The 22,500-nt window shown below is 39.1% G+C and overlaps 1 protein-coding gene across 3 annotated transcripts in view; it reads left to right on the top strand.

Moving 5' to 3' along the window:
- The window catches only part of LOC133648406 (plexin-A1-like), a 155,580-nt gene that overhangs the window by 64,884 nt on the left and 68,196 nt on the right, over positions 1-22,500 (top strand). For all 3 annotated transcript variants that reach the window (XM_062044473.1, XM_062044481.1, XM_062044464.1), the window contains exons 9-10: positions 7,263-7,406; positions 12,061-12,295. In XM_062044473.1, coding sequence (XP_061900457.1) covers positions 7,263-7,406; positions 12,061-12,295 — 379 coding nt within the window. The remainder of the gene's footprint in view (positions 1-7,262; positions 7,407-12,060; positions 12,296-22,500) is intronic.

Here is a 22,500-nt window from a genome sequence, read left to right as displayed (position 1 = left end):
TGTCCAGCTTCTCAGGCAAATCATATAGTTGATGTAGATGCCCATATAGGCTGTTCAGATTTACTTTACAAAAGAGAAGTGTAGGATACTTCTCTTGTTGCCTTATTTGTATTTGACCACTACTGTTTTCTGTTTATTTGTTACTGACTGTGGCAGGACACCTCTGCCTCTGTTTCGCTTTATGTTGCTGGTAAATAATATGGTTGTAGTAGTAGGCTAAAGTTAAATTATTTAGTATGCACTAATGAAAGGGGCAGAGCTTTAAGAGACATTTTAGCTTTTATATTTTATAAGATATATTTTTTGTAAGAACCACAATTAATAGATATATTTCAGTGAATAACTTATTGTTCAAATCTGTATATTAATATGTACATAAATTGTTGTAATTATATTGTAAAATGGATGGATGGATGGATGGACGTTTAAAACAAAACTGTTATTATTATTAGTAAGTATACATTTTTTTAGCCTTTTTAGAGAAAATCATATCATTGTAGTAAATTATGCAAATTACTCGATGATGTCATCGTGACCACACCCATAGCCACGCCCCCACCGCCACAGGTATCTTGGCAGTTTATGGGAAACACTGCACTTACGAAGTTTATAGTATTCACCAATGTTTTCTTAGGTGGGATTTGTTCGTAGGTAAGAACAAAATCTACGAAGGCTCCAGAGCACTCTTAGGGTGGTTTTTCTGAAAAATCCCACTTAATGTACTTTGGGTAACAACAGTCAATTTTTTTTTTAATTTTTAGGGGGGTAACAGTCAATATTTTTTTATTTATTTTATTTTATTTTTTTCTTATAAAATAAAAGTGAGCTTTTGTTAAACCAAAAATTGTGTTTTTTTCCATATACAACAACCTATCTGGATTCGATAAGAGAATCGATAAGGAATCGGTCCGATAAGAGGATTCGATAATAGGCTCGAACTCGATAATTTCTTATCAAACATCATCCCTATGAATGAGTAATATATACATAATTAAGTCAGTCATTATTAACATACTGAGATGAAGAATATCTTATTTTCAATAAGGTTGAAAGTATTTCTCATAATTCTTCTTCTTTGTACTTTGTAAGCACTATTAATTTGAACAACCTTTTAAACTGGATCATATCAGTACAATTTTTAACTTCTTTACTTAATCCATTCCATCATTTAATTCCACATACTGATATGCTAAAGGTTCTAAGTGTTGTACGAGCATACAAAAGTTTTAAATTAGATTTTCCTTTAAGGTTATATTTCTCCTCTTTAGTTGAGAAGAATTGTTGTACATTCTTTGGTAGCAGGTTATAGTTTGCTTTGTACATCATTTTAGCTGTTTTCAATTTTACCAAAATCATCGAACTTTAATATTTTTGACTAAATAAATAAAGTGTTTGTATGTTCTCTATATCCAACATTATGTATCAGTCTAACTCAGGGGTGTCAAACTCAAATACAGAGTGGGCCAAAATGTAAAACTGAACAAAGCCGCGGGCCAAGGTTGAACAAATTAACCTTTTAATAGGGACCCAAACAAGTTTTGCATTGAATATTGAACAAGCAAGGCTTATATAACTTTATAGTGACATGCAAAATCGGGTTTCAAATAATAATAATAATAATTAAAAAATATCAATGGCATATCAAATACAATTTAAATAAAAATGTAATGCCTCTTTTCTATTTGCAGCCTTCTGAGGTAAATATCAACATTAACTTTTACCACAGGCTAATAAATTTGAAAATAAAATAACAATGAATAAACCAACCATTCTGGACTTTAAACTGCTCAGTTTGCAACACACTGATTTAATCTGATGTGCCCACCTGCCATCTTTTCTTGGATGCTAGTTCATTAATGTCGGGGCTCAGGCTTTGAGCTGAGGCAACCTTCATTATTCAACCAAGGTGTTCATCAGTCATTATATCTCGTAGTCCAACCGGACCACAATCTTGGGGGCGTGCCTTAAATGCACTGCCTTTAACGTCCTCTACGAGCTGTCGTCACATCCGCTTTTCATCCATTCTAACAATGTGCCGGCCCAATCACACGATATGTGCAGCTTGTGTAAGCACACACACCTGAATGCAACGCATACTTGATCAACCGATACAGGTTACACTGATGGTGCCCATATAAATAACTTGAACACTGTTAGAAATATGCGCCACACTGTGAACCCACACCAAACAAGAATGACAAACACATTTCGGGAGAACATCCGCACTGTAACACAACATAAACACAACAGAACAAATACCCAGAATCCCATGCAGCCCTAACTCTTCCGGGTTGCAATATACAAACCCCCCCCCCTCCGTGCGTCGGTTGAGGTGCAGCCCGGAAGAGTTAGGGTGACCGGGCCAGCACTCGTTGGACTGGATTAAAAGTGGACGTGACGATAGTAGGTAGGGGCACTGAAATTTGGGAGTTTCTCGGGAGGGTTGGCAAGTCAATTATGAGAATTAGCGGTGAATGCGGGCAAATTTGGCCCGCGGGCCAGAGTTTGACACCCATGGTCTAACTGATCTTTTTTTGTAACACGGTTAGCGAATGTAGCACACATTTGTAGTTATTTTCCCATATTTCTACACAATAACTCAGATATGTAACACTAGTTATATGAAGTGATTTTTGGCCCGGGACGTATTTTGCTTTATTCATTATTGAAATATGTTTTTGCCACCTTATGTTGTGAATTTTGTATATGAGATTTCCAGTTCATTTGATCATCTATTAATACTCCCAAAAATCTGGTTTATTTTACCCTTTCAATGTCTACTCCGTCTACTTGTATTCGTGTATGATGCTCTTTTCTACTGTTACCAAATAGCAGTATTTTAGTTTCACTGCGATTTTTGTCAAACCATTTTTTTTATTTGTTAATTTCTTCTGTTATTATTTGTATTATCTTCTGTGTCTTCTCTCCGGAACAGAAAAGAGTTGTGTCGTCTGCAAATGAAACTAACTTTAAGTCCTTTGTAACTTTACCAATGATGTTTATACTTCCATTGTCTAATGTTAAATTAATATCATAGATAGATATAGATATAGATAGACAGACATATAGCAAAATGAGCAATAGGATAGGATAGGATAGGACTTTAATGTCATTGCACAAGTACAACAAAATTATGTTTTCAGCACAAACCTGTTCAAGATTAGACAAACAAACAGTGTACAGGGTTACAGAACAGGATGGGTCGCCACGAGGCGCCCCGTAAAAGGTGGGAAAAAGGTCAAACGCTGGGGAAGAAGATGAGTAAAAAAATACAATCTAGACTGGGCTCCTAAGGGGGCCTAGTCTGGAGTGGGGAAAAACCTCCATGCAATGCACACATAAACACGTTACATTTAATCACAACAAACTCGCAATTTTTATTGTTTTATTTTTTATTATTATTATTTTTTTAATATATAGACATTTCAAAATACACACACACACACTCTTGCTGCTACTGCAAGATGCCGCAGATCGTGCCCTAAGTGACGAATATTTATTTGACCGCTTCGGGGCTACCTCAGCAGTCCCCCCTTTCTTAAAACTTACGTTTTGACATGATGTATCCTCCCCCCCCCCCCCCCGCGGGATAATACGAATTTCTCTTCCGTAATCTGTTTGTGTTTTCTCCGTGCGTCTGATGTTCGGCTTTTCCGCCGGAATTGTGCCCTTATATGGGGAATGAAGGGCGTTTACTTATGCAAATTACGGAATTAAGGGTGTTAACATATGCATATTGGGGAAATAAGGGCGTGTTTATGTGCAAATTATGGTAGACACATACGCGCTAACCATTTGGCATTCAGCTACTTAAGAACAGCAGGTGGGAACAATTTGGGCGTTTAAGAACACGTCATGAATTTGAATGGACTCCTCTTAGGAAGAAAAATAAGAGGAAAAGTTAGGAACTTATTGCTGAATGGGGCTCACTGATCTGTTGTTTTGTTTCTCATCCATGACATCCTTTCACCTAATATTCGACTCTGGGTTTCTTGCTGTCATCTCCGCTGCTTTCTCATCATACAATAAACCTTTTGGGCTTTCTGCTCTCTTGCATCACCTTTGCTAGTTTATTTCTTCTGCTGGGGAGAAAAAGAAGACTTATGTCTGACTGAATAATGTCCTGCTGGACTTTGCATCACAGCCTTTTTTCTTTTTTTTTATCCGAGGTTTTTCTTTAAAGTTTTAGAAGGCAACTTTTACCTGTGACTGGAAGAAGGTGAGTCAGAGTATTCTATTGTCAAACATTTCAAAAGCTATTACTTTCTTTTGAACCTTCCAATCAACATCCAAGGTCACTGATGAAGCTGCTGTGGTCGTTTGAAACCATTGCTTCACCTCTGTCCTCCTTATTTCTTTCAGTACGTTCTTTGGTATGCCAACAAAGGTGTTGACAATGACTTTTGAAAGAGACATGGAAAAGGTTGATATAAATGTGTCCAATGAGCAGGTTCCATTGGTGCATCAACACACCACTTTGTATTTACACAAGTGTTAATATAGACCAGCAAAACATTCCAATATGTAATAGAATGGCATTTTCGGACCATAAGGCACACCAGATTGTAAAGTACACTGTTGACGAACGGGTTTATTTTCATACAAAAGGTGCACCGGATTATAAGGCGCTTTAAAGTTGTCTTTTTATGATAATATTGTGAAACAAAACGCTAGATAATGTCTCCTAATAGGTGCCATTTTGGGGTCCTTATACACACACCATAATAATACCGGATGTTGAAGCACAGTACGTCTGACTATGGTAGCCGTAATGCTCCGACAATCTATTGAGCGGTGCGGCTTTACTTACCAAAGTCGTACTAAAACATTTTGATGTTTTTTTAAGCGCCGTGTGTAATGTTCTATATTCCCAATGAAACACCAAAGTTTTGGTGTGGCTTGCTTACTGGCACTCGTTTATTGAACAGGTGTCAACCTGCAGTCCAGACGTATTTCTTATGTGTGACTGCCATCTACTGGTCACACTTATCATTACACCATGTACCACAACCAGAATTAATACTTACTGTATATAAGGTGCACTGTCGATTTTTGAGAAAATCTAAGGGTTTTAGGTTCGCCTGACAGCCTGAAAAATACAGTAGTCGTGCAGACATGACCGCGATGAACACATTTCCGCATAGTAAGTATCATTAAGTAGGAAAATCTAATACAGTGGTTCTTAACCTGGGTTCGATCGAACCCTAGGGGTTCGGTGAGTCTGCCTCAGGGGTTCGGCGGAGCCTCCGCCGGTCAGGACACATCCGACTCATCGTGTAAATAAAAACTTCTCCCTATCGCCGTATTATGGATACCCCGAACAATGTTCCCTCTAACTGAGTGGCCTAGTGGTTAGAGTGTCCGCCCTGAGATCGTTAGGTTGTGAGTTCAAACCCCGGCCGAGTCATACCAAAGACTATAAAAATGGGACCCATTACCTCCCTGCTTGGCACTCAGCATCAAGGGTTGGAATTGGGGGTTAAATCACCAAAAATGATTCCCGGGCGCGGCACCACTGCCCACTGCTCCCCTCACCTCCCAGGGAGTGAACAAGGGTGATGGGTCAAATGCATAGGACAAATTTCACCACACCTAGTGTGTGACAATCATTGGTACTTTAACTTAGATGTGCACACTGTGGCCACACCAGCAGCACACCTGTCCCAAACCTGACTAAATACCAAGTTAATGACGCCAAAAGGGACAAGCGGTAGAAAATGGATGGATGGATTGATGTTTTATTATTATAATCAAATGACAGCAGTCATTTCCATGGGATTATTTTCTAAAATAAGTGTTTAGGCCCACTTACAATGACAGTAACATAACATATTGTTTTTCATGAGCTGTGTACTAGTATTGTATGTCTGGGTGGGGGTCCTGCTTTGGAAATAATGTGTACCCCTTTCCGATATCGCATTTAGTTCCCACTAAAACATTCACATTTTGCACAATGAGATGTAAACATGGGATCATGTGTACATTCCTGTAACGTTCTGTTTGTAAAATATATCTTTATTAGTATTTATTTAATATAATAACATCATTTCATGATTAATATTTATAAATTAAGATTAAATTAAGAAAAAAACATTTGATTTTTCACTAAACAAGGGTTCGGTGCAGTGTTTCCCATAAACTGCCAAGATACCTGTGGCAGTGGGGGCGTGGCTATGGGCGTGGTCACATGACGTCATCGAGTAATTTGCATAATTTACTACAATGATATGATTTTCTCTAAAAAGGTTCAATAAATGTATACTTACTAATTAATAATAACAGTTTTGTTTTAAACGTCCATCCATCCATCCATCCATTTTACAATATAATTACAACACTTTATGTACATATTTATATACAGATTTGAACAATAAGTTATTCACTGAAATATATTTATTAATTGTGGTTCTTACAAAAAATATATCTTATAAAATATAAAAGCTAAAATGTCTCTTAAAGCTCTGCCCCTTTAATTAGTGCATACTAAATAATTTAACTTTAGCCTACTACCACAACCATATTATTTACCAGCAACATAAAGTGAAACAGAGGCAGAGGTGTCCTGCCACAGTCAGTAACAAATAAACAGAAAACAGTAGTGGTCAAATACAAATAAGGCAACAAGAGAAGTATCCTACACTTCTCTTTTGTAAAGTAAATCTGAACAGCCTATTTGGGCATCTACATCAACTATATGATTTGCCTGAGAAGCTGGACAGGACAAAAAAAAAAAAAAAAAAAATTTAAATTTTTTTTTTTTTAATTTGTGGCGGACGTAATTCTTTCGTGGCGGGCCGCCACAAATAAATGAATGTGTGGGAAACTCTGCGGTGAAAGCGCATATGAAACTGGTGGGGTTCAGTACCTCCAATAAGGTTAAGAACCACTGATCTAATATGTTCTTCTTCTCTTAATATTTATTGGAGTTTTAAAGGAGCAAATTTACATAGCCTTGACCGAAAACTAAAATACAAGTATCCAAGCTCCAAAAGTAGAATAACTACACCCACTGAGTAGATTAAGATAAAAGGTGAGATTTCGGATGCAAACATATTTAAATGCAGTGGTTGATTGCAGTGACATTTATATTCGGTGTCCTGGCTAATGAAAGGTTTGGTCTGACGTGACAAAGCTGAAGCACCGTTGCCACGGTTACACCATTTCAAAATGGCTGTTGATGACACAAATGTGGTTTAAAAATGTCTGTGATCTGCGCGGGCCACCACAGATAGTCTTTAACGCCAGCGTGCACGTGTTTCCAGGGCCGTAACCTGATCCCCGCCGCTCCTGGAAACAGCAAGCTGAACTACACGGTGCTGATCGGGGAGACGCCGTGCGTCCTCACTTTGTCCGAGAGCCAGTTGCTGTGTGAGTGGCCCAACCTGACAGGCCAGCACAAAGTCACCGTGAGTACTGCCGATCAATAATCTGATCATTCCCACGTGGTCTGTCATTATGCCGATTGTCACGCGGTGTGAACGCACCTAGGAGATACAATTTGATACATGGAGATATGTGATATCATCGCTCCTTTGTTGAACGTCTGGGTTTGAGATGATTTTCTACAGCTTCTGTTCATTGCCTTTGTTTACATCAATCCACTTCTTCCCATTCATTCAAATCCGTCTTTGCTTTTCTTTCCCCCAAAAATCCTAAAAGCTAAATCTCTTTAGTCGTTGGAGACGTCCTCTCCGCTCCATTCATATATCCGCACGCATAAAAGCACACATCCTGATTCCTGGCTGCAGTATTGCTTGGGGTGTTTGCGAATGTATTTATATTTGACAGGCTTTTCATTGGTCTTGGCTGGCTGCTGTACTCCTGGGCTTTTCAGCATTATTGATATTCAATACAGACCCAAATGGCTGGTGGGCGCGGGGTGCCCGGGTCTATTTTCTACCTCCTGCATTTGGAATTTTCTTAGATAGAAGCCTTTTGAAGAATTAAGGAGGGGACAATAGTAAGGAATATAGCCATGTTTTTTTTATGTGTCCATGCCCCAACAGGCCGAGATGTGTTGTGTGACTGTGTATATCCTATATACTGTATATATATATATGTATATGTATATATATGTATATTAGGGCTGCAACTAACAACTAATTTGATAATCAATTAATCTGTTGATTATTACTTCGATTAATCGATTAATAATCGGATAAAAAAAGACAAACTACAAGTCTATCCTTTCCAGTATTTTATTGGAAGAAAAAAAAGCTTACTGGCACCATACTTATTTTGATTATTGTTTCTCAGCTGTTTGTAAATGTTGCAGTTTATAAATAAAGGTTTATTAAAAAAATAAAAAAATTAGCCTCTGTGCATGCGCATAGCATAGATCCAACGAATCGATTACTAAATTAATCACCAACTATTTTTATAATCGATTTTAATCGATTTGTTGTTGCAGCCATAATGTGTGTGTGTATATATATATATATATATATATATATATATATATATATATATATATATATATATATATATACATATATATATATATATATATATGTATATATATATATATATATATATATACATATATATATATATATGTATGTATATATATATATGTATATACTGTATATGTATATATATATATATACATATATATGTATATATATATATATATGTATATACCGTATATGTATATATATATATATATATATATATATATATATATATATATATATATATATATATATATATATATATATATATATATATACAGTATGTATATACTGTATATATATATGTATATACAGTATATGTATATATGTATATTTTTATATATGTGTATATATAGGTATATGTATATATGTATATATATATATATGTATATTTTTATATATGTGTATATATAGGTATATGTATATATGTATATATATATATGTATATGTATATATATATATGTATATATATATATATATATATATATATATATATATATATATATATGTATATGTGTATATATGTATGTATATATATATATACATGTGTATGTATGTATATATATATAAATATATGTATATATATATATATATATATATATATATATATATATATATATATATATATATATATATATATATATATATATATATATATATATATATATATATATATACAGTATATAAATAAATGATCAATCAATCAATCAATCAATGTTTATTTATATAGCCCTAAATCACAAGTGTCTCAAAGGGCTGTACAAGCCACAACGACATCCTCGGTACAGAGCCCACATACGGGCAAGGAAAAACTCACCCCAGTGGGACGTCGGTGAATGACTATGAGAAACCTTGGAGAGGACCGCATATGTGGGTAACCCCCCCCCCTCTAGGGGAGACCGAAAGCAACGGATGTCGAGTGGGTCTGACATAACATTGTGAAAGTCCAGTCCACAGTGGATCCAACACATCAGCGGGAGTCCAGTCCACAGCGGGGCCAACAGAAAACCATCCCGAGCGGAGACGGGTCAGCAGCGCAGAGATGTCCCCAACCGATGCACAGGCTAGTGGTCCACCCGGGGTCCCGGCTCTGGACAGCCAGCACTTCATCCATGGCCACCGGACCTATGCAACTCCCCCTCGCAAGGGACAGGGGAGAAGAGGAGAGAAGAAAAGAAACGGCAGATCAACTGGTCTAAAAAAAGGGGGGGTCTATTTAAAGGCTAGATTATACAAATGAGTTTTAAGATGGGACTTAAATGCTTCTACTGAGGTAGCATCTCTAACTGTTACCGGGAGGGCATTCCAGAGTACTGGAGCCCGAATAGAAAACGCTCTATAGCCCGCAGACTTTTTTTTGGCTCTGGGAATCACTAATAAGCCGGAGTTCTTTGAACGCAGATTTCTTGCCGTGACATATGGTACAATACAATCGGCGAGATAGGCTGGAGCTAAACCGTGTAATATTTTATACGTAAGTAGTAAAACCTTAAAGTCACATCTGAGGTGCACAGGAAGCCAGTGCCAGTGAGCCAGTATAGGCGTAATATGATCAAACTTTCTTGTTTTTGTCGAAAGCCTTGCAGCCGCATTTTGTACCAACTGTAATCTTTTAATGCTAGACATAGGGAGGCCCGAAAATAATACATTACAGTAATCGAGACGAGACGTAACGAACGCATGAATAATGATCTCAGCGTCGCTAGTGGACAAGATGGAACGAATTTTAGCGATATTACGGAGATGAAAGAAGGCCGTTTTAGTAACACTCTTAATGTGTGACTCAAACGAGAGAGTTGGGTCGAAGATAATACCCAGATTCTTTACCGAGTCTCCTTGTTTAATTGTTTGGTTGTCAAATGTTAAGGTGGTATTATTAAATAGATGTTGGTGTCTAGCAGGACCGATAATCAGCATTTCCGTTTTCTTAGCGTTGAGTTGCAAAAAGTTAGCGGACATCCATTGTTTAATTTCATTAAGACACGCCTCCAGCTGACTACAGTCCGGCGTGTTGGTCAGCTTTAGGGGCATGTAGAGTTGAGTGTCATCAGCATAACAGTGAAAGCTAACACCGTACTTGCGTATGATGTCACCCAGCGGCAGCATGTAAATACTAAAGAGTGCAGGGCCAAGAACCGAACCCTGGGGAACTCCGCACGTTACCTTGACATAGTCCGAGGTCACATTGTTATGGGAGACGCACTGCATCCTGTCAGTAAGATAAGAGTTAAACCAAGACAAGGCTAAGTCTGACATACCAATACGTGTTTTGATACGCTCTAATAAAATATTATGATCGACGGTATCGAAAGCGGCGCTAAGATCAAGAAGCAGCAACATAGATGACGCATCAGAATCCATCGTTAGCAATAGATCATTAGTCATTTTTGCGAGGGCTGTCTCCGTAGAGTGATTTGCCCTGAAACCGGATTGAAAAGGTTCACAGAGATTGTTAGTCACTAAGTGTTCATTTAGCTGCTGTGCAACAGTTTTTTCGAGAATTTTGGAAATAAACGGAAGGTGGGAGACCGGTCGGTAGTTTACCATGAGGTCAGGATCGAGGTTAGGTCTTTTGAGCAGAGGATGAATAACCGCTTTTTTGAATGCTAGGGGAACAGTGCCGGAGGAAAGTGATAAGTTTATAATATTTAACACTGATGGACCTAATAATACAAAAAGCTCCTTGATAAGTTTCCCAGGAAGTGGGTCAAGTAAACATGTTGTTTGTTTTATCCCACTTACACGCTGTAATAATTCCTCTAATGTTATTTCATCAAAAATAGAGAGACTATTTTGGAGGGCAGTGTCCGTCGTATATACAGTCGTATTTGTGTTAATAGAGCCCAGTTGTAGCTGGGATGCGTTGTCTTTAATCTCCTTTCTAATGAGTTCAATTTTCTTATTAAAGAAATTCATAAAATCATCTGCCGAGTGGGTGGAGCTACTGGGAGGATGATAAATGGGTTATGCTTGAATAGCGCTTTTCTACCTTCAAGGTACTCAAAGCTCTTTGACAGTATTTCCACATTCACCCATTCACGCACACATTCACACATTGATGGCGGGCGCTGCCATGCAAGGCGCTAACCAGCACCCATCAGGAGCAAGGGTGAAGTGTCTTGCCCAAGGACACAACGGACGTGACTAGGATGGTAGAAGGTGGGGATTGAACCCCAGTAACCAGCAACACTCCGATTGCTGGCACGGCCACTCTACCAACTTCGCCACGCATATATATATATATATATATATATATATATATATATATATATATATATATATATATATATATGTTGAGCAGAAACGCTATGAACGGCCTTACTTCCAGTTCAAGGCACGAAACAGGAAGTACATTTTAAACCAGCATCACCAAACCCAAGTGAGCGAACTCGTCCGAAAGATGGCGCCATGGCACAAATAATAACACGCCTTTTCAGTTTGAATGAATACAAAACTCTATGGTCGTTAGCTTGGGAAAACAATCCATAAATTAGCAGCACCGTTTTATAAGCCGCAGGGTTCAAAGTGGCAGCTTCTAGTCCGGGGAATACGGTAGGTTCGGTCCTTAATTGAGAAGACAACCTAAGTAAAGGTCTCTCTCTCGGTCTAGGTGCGTGTTGGAGGCTTCGAATACTCGCCAGGGACTTTGCAGATCTACTCTGACAGCCTCCTCACCCTGCCGGCCATCATTGGCATTGGAGGAGGAGGCGGCCTGCTGCTGCTGGTCATCATCGTGGTCCTCATCGCCTATAAGAGGAAGTCCCGCGACGCTGACCGCACCCTCAAACGGCTGCAACTGCAGATGGACAACCTGGAGTCCAGGGTGGCCCTGGAGTGCAAGGAAGGTATGTAGATGTTGTAGAAACACACACCTGGTTCCTCTTCCTTCCTTCTCATGCATCTTGCACTGCAAAAAGTCAGTGTTCAAAAACAAGAAAAAAATATACAAAAATTAGGGGTATTTTATTTGAACTAAGCAAAATGATCTGCCAATAGAACAAGAAAATTTGGCTTGTCAAGACTTTCCACAACATGTCAAATTAAAGCTGCAAGCAGCGATGGACGGGACCGACTCTGACGGCACATAAAATCCAAACCGGAGCAGTAATTAAAACTCTTTGGTCAACTTTTAATCAGAAGGGTTCAATCTCTCTCCTGTGCTAGTTTGAAGCCGACACGACAAACGCGCTCAGAGGAGATAATGTTTGAAAAAAGGTGACCGGTGTTTACAAAACTTTTGTTTTGAAGGGGGAATTGCAAACTTCCTGTTGATTTTTGCTGGGGGTTGTCAATATATGAAATATAGGTCTAAATGAGACCTACATACATTCACGTCTCTAAGACATTCCTACTGGAAGTTACAGGCAGTTTTGTCTGAGTTTTCTTCCTAGGGGGCGCTAGAGCGCAATTTTGAGTTTTGGGGTTGGGTTTATTTTATTAGATCGCAATTTTTGCCAGTCCTGATGTGTGTGTCCAGTTTGGTGAGTTTTGAAGCATGTTAAGGGGGTCAAATTACAGCTCAAAGAGGCAAAAGTGACAGTTTTTACTAAACTTTTGTTTTGAAGGGGGAATTGCCAACTTCCCGTTGATTTTTGCTGAAGGATGTCAGTGTATGAAATCTAGGTTAATTAAAACTCTTTCGTCAACTTTTAATCAGAAGGGTTCAATCTCTCTCCTGTGCTAGTTTGAAGCCGACACGACAAACGCGCTCAGAGGAGATAATGTTTGAAAAAAGGTGACCGGTTTTTACAAAACTTTTGTTTTGAAGGGGGAATTGCAAACTTCCTGTTGATTTTTGCTGGGGGTTGTCAGTTTATGAAATGTAGGTCTAAATGAGACCTACATAGAAGTTTTAGTTTGATGTCTCTAAGACATTCCTACTGGAAGTTACAGGCAGTTTTGTCTGAGTTTTCTTCCTAGGAGCAGTTGTGTCTGTGTTTTCTTCCTAGGGGGCGCTAGAGCGCAATTTTGAGTTTTGGGGTTGGGTTTTTTTTATTAGATCGCAATTTTTGCCAGTCCTGGTGTGTGTGTCCAGTTTGGTGAGTTTTGAAGCATGTTAAGGGGGTCAAATTACAGCTCAAATAGACAAAAGTGACAGTTTTTACAAAACTTTTGTTTTGAAGGGGTTATTGCCAACTTCCCGTTGATTTTTGCTGAAGGATGTCAGTGTACTAAATCTAGGTTAATTAAAACTCTTTCGTCAACTTTTAATCAGAAGGGTTCAATCTCTCTCCTGTGCTAGTTTGAAGCCGACATGACAAACACGCTCAGAGGAGATAATGTTTGAAAAAAGGTGACCGCTTTTTACAAAACTTTTGTTTTGAAGGGGGAATTGCAAACTTCCTGTTGATTTTTGCTGGGGGTTGTCAGTTTATGAAATGTAGGTCTAAATAAGACCTACATAGAAGTTTTAGTTTGATGTCTCTAAGACATTCCTACTGGAAGTTACAGGCAGTTTTGTCTGAGTTTTCTTCCTAGGAGCAGTTGTGTCTGTGTTTTCTTCCTAGGGGGCGCTAGAGCGCAATTTTGAGTTTTGGGGTTGGGTTTTTTTATTAGATCGCAATTTTTGCCAGTCCTGATGTGTGTGTCCAGTTTGGTGAGTTTTGAAACACGTTAAGGGGGTCAAATTACAGCTCAAAGAGGCAAAAGTGACAGTTTTTACTAAACTTTTGTTTTGAAGGGGGAATTGCCAACTTCCTGTTGATCTTTGCTGAAGGATGTCAACGTATGAAATCTAGGTCTAAGTCAGACCTACAAAGAGGTTTTTGTTTCATGTCTCTACGACATTCCTACCGGAAGTTACAAGCAGTTTTGTCTGTGTTTTTTCCTAGGGGGTGCTAGAGCGCAATTTTGAGTTTTGGGGTTGGTTTTTTTTTATTAGATCGCAATTTTTGCCAGTCCTGATGTGTGTGTCCAGTTTGGTGAGTTTTGCAGCATGTTAAGGGGGTCAAATTACAGCTCAAAGAGGCAAAAGTGACAGTTTTTACTAAACTTTTGTTTTGAAGGGGGAATTGCCAACTTCCTGTTGATTTTTGCTGAAGGATGTCAACGTATGAAATCTAGGTCTAGGTCAGACCTACAAAGAGGTTTTTGTTTCATGTCTCTACGACATTCCTACCGGAAGTTGCAAGCAGTTTTGTTTGTGTTTTTTCCTAGGGGGCGCCAGAGCGCAATTTTGCGTTTTGGGGTTGGGTTTTTTTATTATATCGCAATTTTTGCCAGTCCTGATGTGTGTGTCCAGTTGGGTGAGTTTTGAAGCATGTTAAGGGGGTCAAATTACAGCTCAAAGAGGCAAAAGTGATAGTTTTTACTAAACTTTTGTTTTGAAGGGGGAATTGCCAACATCCTGTTGATTTTTGCTGAAGGATGTCAACGTATGAAATCTAGGTCTAAGTCAGACCTACAAAGAGGTTTTTGTTGCATGTCTCTACGACATTCCTACCGGAAGTTACAAGCAGTTTTGTCTGTGTTTTTCCCTAGGAGGCGCTAGAGCGCAATTTTGAGTTTTGGGGTTGGTTTTTTTTTATTAGATCGCAATTTTTGCCAGTCCTGATGTGTGTGTCTAGTTGGGTGAGTTTTGAAGCATTTTAAGGGGGTCAAATTACAGCTCAAAGAGGCAAAAGTGACAGTTTTTACTAAACTTTTGTTTTGAAGGGGGAATTGCCAACATCCTGTTGATTTTTGCTGAAGGATGTCAACGTATGAAATCTAGGTCTAAGTCAGACCTACAAAGAGGTTTTTGTTGCATGTCTCTACGACATTCCTACCGGAAGTTACACGCAGTTTTGTTTGTGTTTTTTCCTAGGGGGCGCCAGAGCGCAATTTTGAGTTTTGGGGTTGGGTTTTTTATTAGATCGCAATTTTTGCCAGTCCTGATGTGTGTGTCCAGTTGGGTGAGTTTTGAAGCATGTTAAGGGGGTCAAATTACAGCTCAAAGAGGCAAAAGTGACAGTTTTTACTAAACTTTTGTTTTGAAGGGGGAATTGCCGACTTCCTGTTGATCTTTGCTGAAGGATGTCAACGTATGAAATCTATGTATAAGTCAGACCTACAAAGAGGTTTTTGTTTCATGTCTCTACGACATTCCTACCGGAAGTTACACGCAGTTTTGTCTGTGTTTTTTCCTAGGGGGCGCTAGAGCGCAATTTTGAGTTTTGGGGTTGGGTTTTTTTTTATTAGATCGCAATTTTTGCCAGTCCTGATGTGTGTGTCCAGTTTGGTGAGTTTTGAAGCATGTTAAGGGGGTCAAATTACAGCTCAAAGAGGCAAAAGTGACAGTTGTTACTAAACTTTTGTTTTGAAGGGGGAATTGCCAACATCTTGTTGATTTTTGCTGAAGGATGTCAACGTATGAAATCTAGGTCTAAGTCAGACCTACAAAGAGGTTTTTGTTGCATGTCTCTACGACATTCCTACCGGAAGTTACACACAGTTTTGTCTGTGTTTTTTCCTAGGGGGCGCTAGAGCGCAATTTTGAGTTTTGGGGTTGGGTTTTTTTTTATTAGATCGCAATTTTTGCCAGTCCTGATGTGTGTGTCCAGTTTGGTGAGTTTTGAAACACGTTAAGGGGGTCAAATTACAGTTCAAAGAGGCAAAAGTGACAGTTTTTACTAAACTTTTGTTTTGAAGGGGGAATTGCCAACTTACACGCAGTTTTGTCTGTGTTTTTTCCTAGGGGCGCTAGAGCGCAATTTTGAGTTTTGGGGTTTGTTTTTTTTATTAGTTGGCAATTTTCGCCAGTCCTGATGTGAGTTTTGAAGCATGTTAAGGGGGTCAAATTACAGCTCAAAGAGGCGGCGGTATAATAATAATAAAGAATAAAACGTTACAACTACAATAGGGTCCTCTGTCCCAAAGGGACATTGCGGTCCCTAATTAGCTAACTTCAATGAACCCAAAAATAGCTTAAAATAAGTATATTCTCACTAATAACAAGTGAACTTTTCTTGATAGAAAAAACAAATATCAGACCTTTTTGCTCAATATGTTGAAAAATATTCTTAAATGAAGTAAATGCTAGTGCCATTATCTTGACATAATGATATGCGCTTGGCATTACATTTCTTGAAACCAGCAAACTTATACTAAAAATTAATGTATTGTTCTTAATGGAAAGGCAACAAGGCAAGCGCTTGTTACTCTCGGGGTCTCCTAGCCGCTCAGGCAAATCGTATTGTCTAAAAATGCATTTTTCCATGGATAACATGACATCATCGCGCCAAGTGCGTGCCCTTTCAGTCAATTAGTGCAATAATACAGCCCGGCCCCCGGCCAAAAAAATTTAAATTGTAATTTTGAAGAATTTTTCTGAATGTGCATGAACTATTTCTGTTCAAAATTGTTAGAAATGTCACATGTTAAATGTTTAAATAGTCAGTTTACTGTACTGTGCCAACTGTACTACTATATGAGTACCTATTTTCTATTGTTTCATTGAAAATAAAACAGCAAAGTCCATTTGGCTGTCATCTGTTTTAATTATGACACACAATTGTGTCAAAGTCAAGGTTTTTTAATTTTCATGCTTGAAATAAGAAAAGTAGTTTTATACTTGTGAGTAGAGATGTCCACTTCCGATCCGATACCGATGTTGTGTTTGCACTTCCGATCCGATTCCGATACTGGCCGAGCATGTATTAAAGTTTAAAGTTATTTAGCCTACTTAGTTGCCAGATTCATGTTGAAAAGGGTTTTAGTACTCTTGATAACAACTAGCCAGCTGAATTAGGTGAGTTTGAATAATACACAATGGAGATGTTGACGTGCGGAGTTTCAAACACTCTTCATTTTCTAGCGGGTGACTTTTCAAATGATGCTACATATTAGCAGTAATGCTACTTTTTTATAGCAACACTTTTGCCCCACACTTGACAAATTACGGTTGTCTGTTCGACATATTCCCGCTTGAAGCCAAACCACCGCCAGACGATGGACCCCCTGCTGTTTTTCTTGGGAATGAATGAATTCTTCCTTCATTATTACCGCTCACACGGCTAACGTTAGCCGTGCCGCTACCTCTCTGCTGGGAGAGGGCGTATACGTATGTGACGTATGACGTGACAGTATGTGACGTGTGTAAGAAGGTGCGCTTGCTGTCTGTGAGAAGCAGACACAAGAAGGAGTGGGAATAGCCTGTCGTGTAATGCCAGCAGCTAAAAGCAACTGCGTGAGAACGTATACTCGAATATCACCATATAGTCATTTTTCTATATCGCACAGAGACAGCTGACATTTTTACCGGTAACTTTTAATTCACGGTTAGGACACAGACCTGTGGATGTGTTGAAGGTGTGCTGGAAAATGCAGAACGGAAATTAGGGAGCAGCAGAAAAGTGGAATGTATTATTTAGAGATGTCCGATATATGCGTTAAAATGTAATATCGGAAATTATCGGTATCGTTTTTTTTATTATCGGTATCGTTTTTTTTTTTGTTTTTATTAAATCAACATAAAAAACACAAGATACACTTACAATTAGTGCACCAACCCAAAAAACCTCCCTCCCCCATTCACACAAAAGGGTTGTTTCTTTCTGTTATTAATATTCTGCTTCCTACATTATATATCAATATATATCAATACAGTCTGCAAGGGATACAGTCCGTAAGCACACATGATTGTGCGTGCTGCTGGTCCACTAATAGTACTAACCTTTAACAGTTAATTTTACTAATTTTCATTCATTACTAGTTTCTATGTAACCGTTTTTATATTGTTGTACTTTCTTTTTTATTCAAGAAAATGTTTTTTATTTATTTATCTTATTTTACAAAAAATTTTAAAAAGTACCTTATCTTCACCATACCTGGTTGTCCAAATTAGGCATAATAATGTGTTAATTCCACGGTTGATATCGGTATCGGTTGATATCGGTATCGGTAATTAAAGAGTTGGACAATATCGGATATCGGCAAAAAGCCATTATCGGACATCCCTAGTATTATTTAAATCGGTGCGTTGGAAAACACGGACCGGAGTTTTTTTTTAAAAACTGGATCTGGATCGGCATTTTCCCATGCCTTGCCGATACGCATTTTTTGGCAAATATCGGCGGCCGATCCGATCCAAATATCGGATCGGGACATCCCTACTTGTGAGTGTTGATGACACAGCTTTGCAACAGTTGATATTCTAGTTTCAAGCATGTTTTACTCAATATAGGTCATCAAATCTCAGCAACAAGCTGTAATATCTTACTGAGATCATTTAGGACCAAAACAAGTAAAACACTCTAGCATAAAATCTGCTTAGTGAGAAGAATGATCTTATCAGACAGAAAATAAGCAAATATCACCCTTATTTGAGATATTTCATCTTACTTCCATTTCAGTTTTTTGCAGTGTGCTCTCTGAATTCTTCACGTGTCCCCAAATAACTTTTGGGCAAATCTTTCCCTTGCTGCAGCTTACCTCCAAACACTGCACAACCCCAATTAAACAGTGCAATCCACTCTTAGTGTCTACTCCCCCACTCCCACTGCTGGTAGGCGGGGGTGTTTGGTCTGTTTCCAGAGGAGCACTTTGATCTGAGCCAGCCAGCAGATGTTAGCTCTCCACCCTGTGAGAGAGCCCGCCTGGCCGGGCCTGACGAGCAGGCGGAGATGGAGGCTGGGTAGACACGAGGTGGGACAGTGGCGAGAAGGGAGGGGCTTGGCAGCAAATGAAGCAGGACGGGGGCCGACATTAGCATAAATTAATTTGGCAGGCGACCGCGTGGATTCGGCGAGGGTCTATTGATGCTGTTAACTGCTGTGGGAGGTGGAAGAGTAGAATACTGATAACATCATCGTAATAAAGATCAAATAAAACATGATTTGTAAAAGAGATCGTTGGCTAAGGTTATCCAGGGTAAATCCCACCTAACCTTATCCGTGTCCACACACACACAATGGTCGTTTAAGACCCCCTCCGTCCGCCGGCGCAACGCGACCTAGTACGCATGCGCGGAAAATGCGCACGTCATAGTCACCTCCAGTGTTGCTTTGTGTGCAAGTTCTTAAATGTAACTTATCTGAACAATATCCAGTGTTGTGGTATTTCAATGAACCGGAATCCAGTACGCTGTGGGGCCCTATTGTAGTGAATCACACCTGAGACATCATAAATGAATCACATATTTATTAGACACGTAAACAATGTGATAAAGAACATTTTGCATCGATCAAACTAGGGATGTAGATATCTGGGGCCGTACTTATCAAGCTTCTTAGAGTGCCATTTTACACTTAAGTCCTGAGAATTTGCGAAATTTAGTCCTACTCTCAAACTTAAGAATAAAAGCTTTTTATCAACGTTCTTAAGTCTAAGAATCACTCCTACTCTCCACGATATTTAAGAGACCTTCAGAGGTGTCTTAAGTGGTTAGGAGTTGCCAGCAGGGGATGGCACTGAGGCGAGAGAGACGTGCGCCAACGTTCAGGGAACGGAACAATGTGTTTTGTTTTTTTTGATGACGAGCAGCTGATCAAACGGTATTGTTTAGACAGAGCGGATATTATTTTTGTCACAGATTTAATACTTTTCGATTCCTTGTTGATTTCTGCATGTGTCTGCAGTGGGCTAGTATATATAGAGCCACCCACACCAGTTTCAAATTAGTTGCCTAATTAATGAATTGGAAAGAAAATGTTATGAGAGTAGCGTATGTGTGTGGCCGTGAGGTGAGTGACGTCAGTGAGTGTGTGGGCGAGAGAAGAGAGGGAGCAGTAGCGTGAGTGCCGGCGGGGACTAGTTTGTTTTGTATTATTTTGTAGTTTATTGTCAAAATATACACTCCCATTGTCCACTTAAATATTTCCAAGATATTTCTTTATTCTTAGACAAGGGATTCCCTTCCGTGATTGGTCATTTCTATGGACACAGAAATGACGTCACCTAAAATTCCGTTTACGGCACATAGTAATGTCGTAATTCAGCTCTGAGTGTGGCACTTAAGATTCAGTCCTACACTTCGCTGAAAGTGTGAGTAAGACGCTTGATAACTAACATTTAAGTGCAGCTTTCAGCGAAGAATTTTTTTACTCTTAAGTCAACTCTTAGCAGACTTCTTAGGAGTCATTCTAAGAAGCTTGATAAGTACGGCCCCTGGGGCCGTACTTATCAAGTAATTCTAAGAAGCTTGATAAGAAGCTTGATAAGTACGGCCCCTGGGGCCGTACTTATCAAGCTTCTTAGAATTACTCCTAAGAAGTCTGCTAAGAGTTGACTTAAGAGTAAACAAATTCTTCGCTGAAAGCTGCACTTAAAAGTTAGTTATCAAGCGTCTTACTCACACTTTCAGCGAAGTGTAGGACTGAATCTTAAGTGTCACACTCAGAGCTGAATTACGACATTACTATGTGCCGTAAACGGAATTTTAGGTGACGTCATTTCTGTGTCCATAGAAATGACCAATCACGGAAGGGAATCCGTTGTCTAAGAATAAAGAAATATCTTGGAAATATTTAAGTGGACAATGGGAGTGTATATTTTGACAATAAACTACAAAATAATACAAAACAAACTAGTCCCCGCCGGCACTCACGCTACCGCTCCCTCTCTTCTATCGCCCACACACTCACTGACGTCACTCACCTCACGGCCACACACATACGCTACTGTCATAACATTTTCTTTCCAATTAATTAATTAGGCAACTAATTTGAAACTGGTGTGGGTGGCTCTATATATACTAGCCCATTGCAGCCACATGCAGAAATCAACAAGGAATCGAAAAGTATTAAATCTGTGACAAAAATAATATCCGCTCTGTCTAAACGATACCGTTTGATCAGCTGCTCGTCATCAAAAAAAAAAAAACATTGTTCCGTTCCCTGAACGTTTGCGCACGTCTCTCTCGCCTCAGTGCCATCCCCTACTGGCAACTCCTAACCACTTAAGACACCTCTGAAGGTCTCTTAAATATCGTGGAGAGTAGGAGTGATTCTTAGACTTAAGAACGTTGATAAAAAGCTTTTATTCTTAAGTTTGAGAGTAGGACTAAATTTCGCAAATTCTCAGGACTTAAGTGTAAAATGGCACTCTAAGAAGCTTGATAAGTACGGCCCCTGGTCTGGACACTCCTCACTCTTTTGCCTTCACCTTCATTGTCCTTTCCTTTTTGGTGACTTTACATAAGTGGTTCTTAACCTGGGTTCGATCGAACCCTCGGGGTTCGGTGAGTCGGCCTCAGGGGTTCAGCGGAGCCTCCGCCACGGCGGTAAAGACACATCCGACTTATCGTGTAAATAAAAACTTCTCCCGATCGGCGTATTATGGATACACCCAAACAATGTTCCCTCTAATTTTCCATCTAATTTGCGGGTTTTTTGATTGATTAATTGATTGATTGAAACTTTTACTAGTAGATTGCAAAGGAAGAGAATACATTATATGAAACAGTACAGTACATATTCCGTACAATTGACCACTAAATGGTAACACCCGAATAAGTTTTTCGACTTTGTTTAAGTCGGGGGTCCACGTTAATCAATTCATGGTAATGTGTGTAAAGTGTGTAATTTGTTGTGAGTTCATGCACTGTGTTGGTTTTGTTCTTTGAACAAGGTGATGTTCATGCACGGTTCATTTTGTGCACCAGTAAAAAAACATATAATCTTTTCTTAAATTTGAAAAATGTTTCACTAAAGAAGGGTTCGGTGAATGCGCATATCAAGCTGGTGGGGTTCGGTACCTCCAATTTTTACATACTCTGGACCTAGACGTTGAGTCCGCGACATATATGGCGGACAATAACTGATACAGTCTGCTTTGTCAGTCCAAATGCATTCGCCGTTTTCCATAGTCTTCCCTCGATGGCCAGGTAATAGGCTTTTTCATCACATCCACGGGAGCCCGCATTCTCGTTGTTTCTCCTTTGACCAATGGACAAAGTTTTTCGCTAAGTATAATCACAGCTGACCCAGACATTGGAAAGTTCTCTTGCCGTCTGAGAAGTGTTGTATCCCAAATAGCTGCAATGGCTTTCTCTTAAGGTATTCATGTGTGATTTCCACAAGCGTCTGCACATGTAGAAGAAGGAGAAACACGGGCATGTCTGGATGACTCGCCT

This window comes from Entelurus aequoreus, linkage group LG01 (genome assembly GCF_033978785.1).
Source record: "Entelurus aequoreus isolate RoL-2023_Sb linkage group LG01, RoL_Eaeq_v1.1, whole genome shotgun sequence".
Taxonomy (NCBI): Eukaryota; Metazoa; Chordata; class Actinopteri; order Syngnathiformes; family Syngnathidae; genus Entelurus; species Entelurus aequoreus.
The sequence above is the reverse complement of the archived record's forward strand: the minus strand, read 5'-3'. Positions and strand labels throughout refer to the sequence as shown.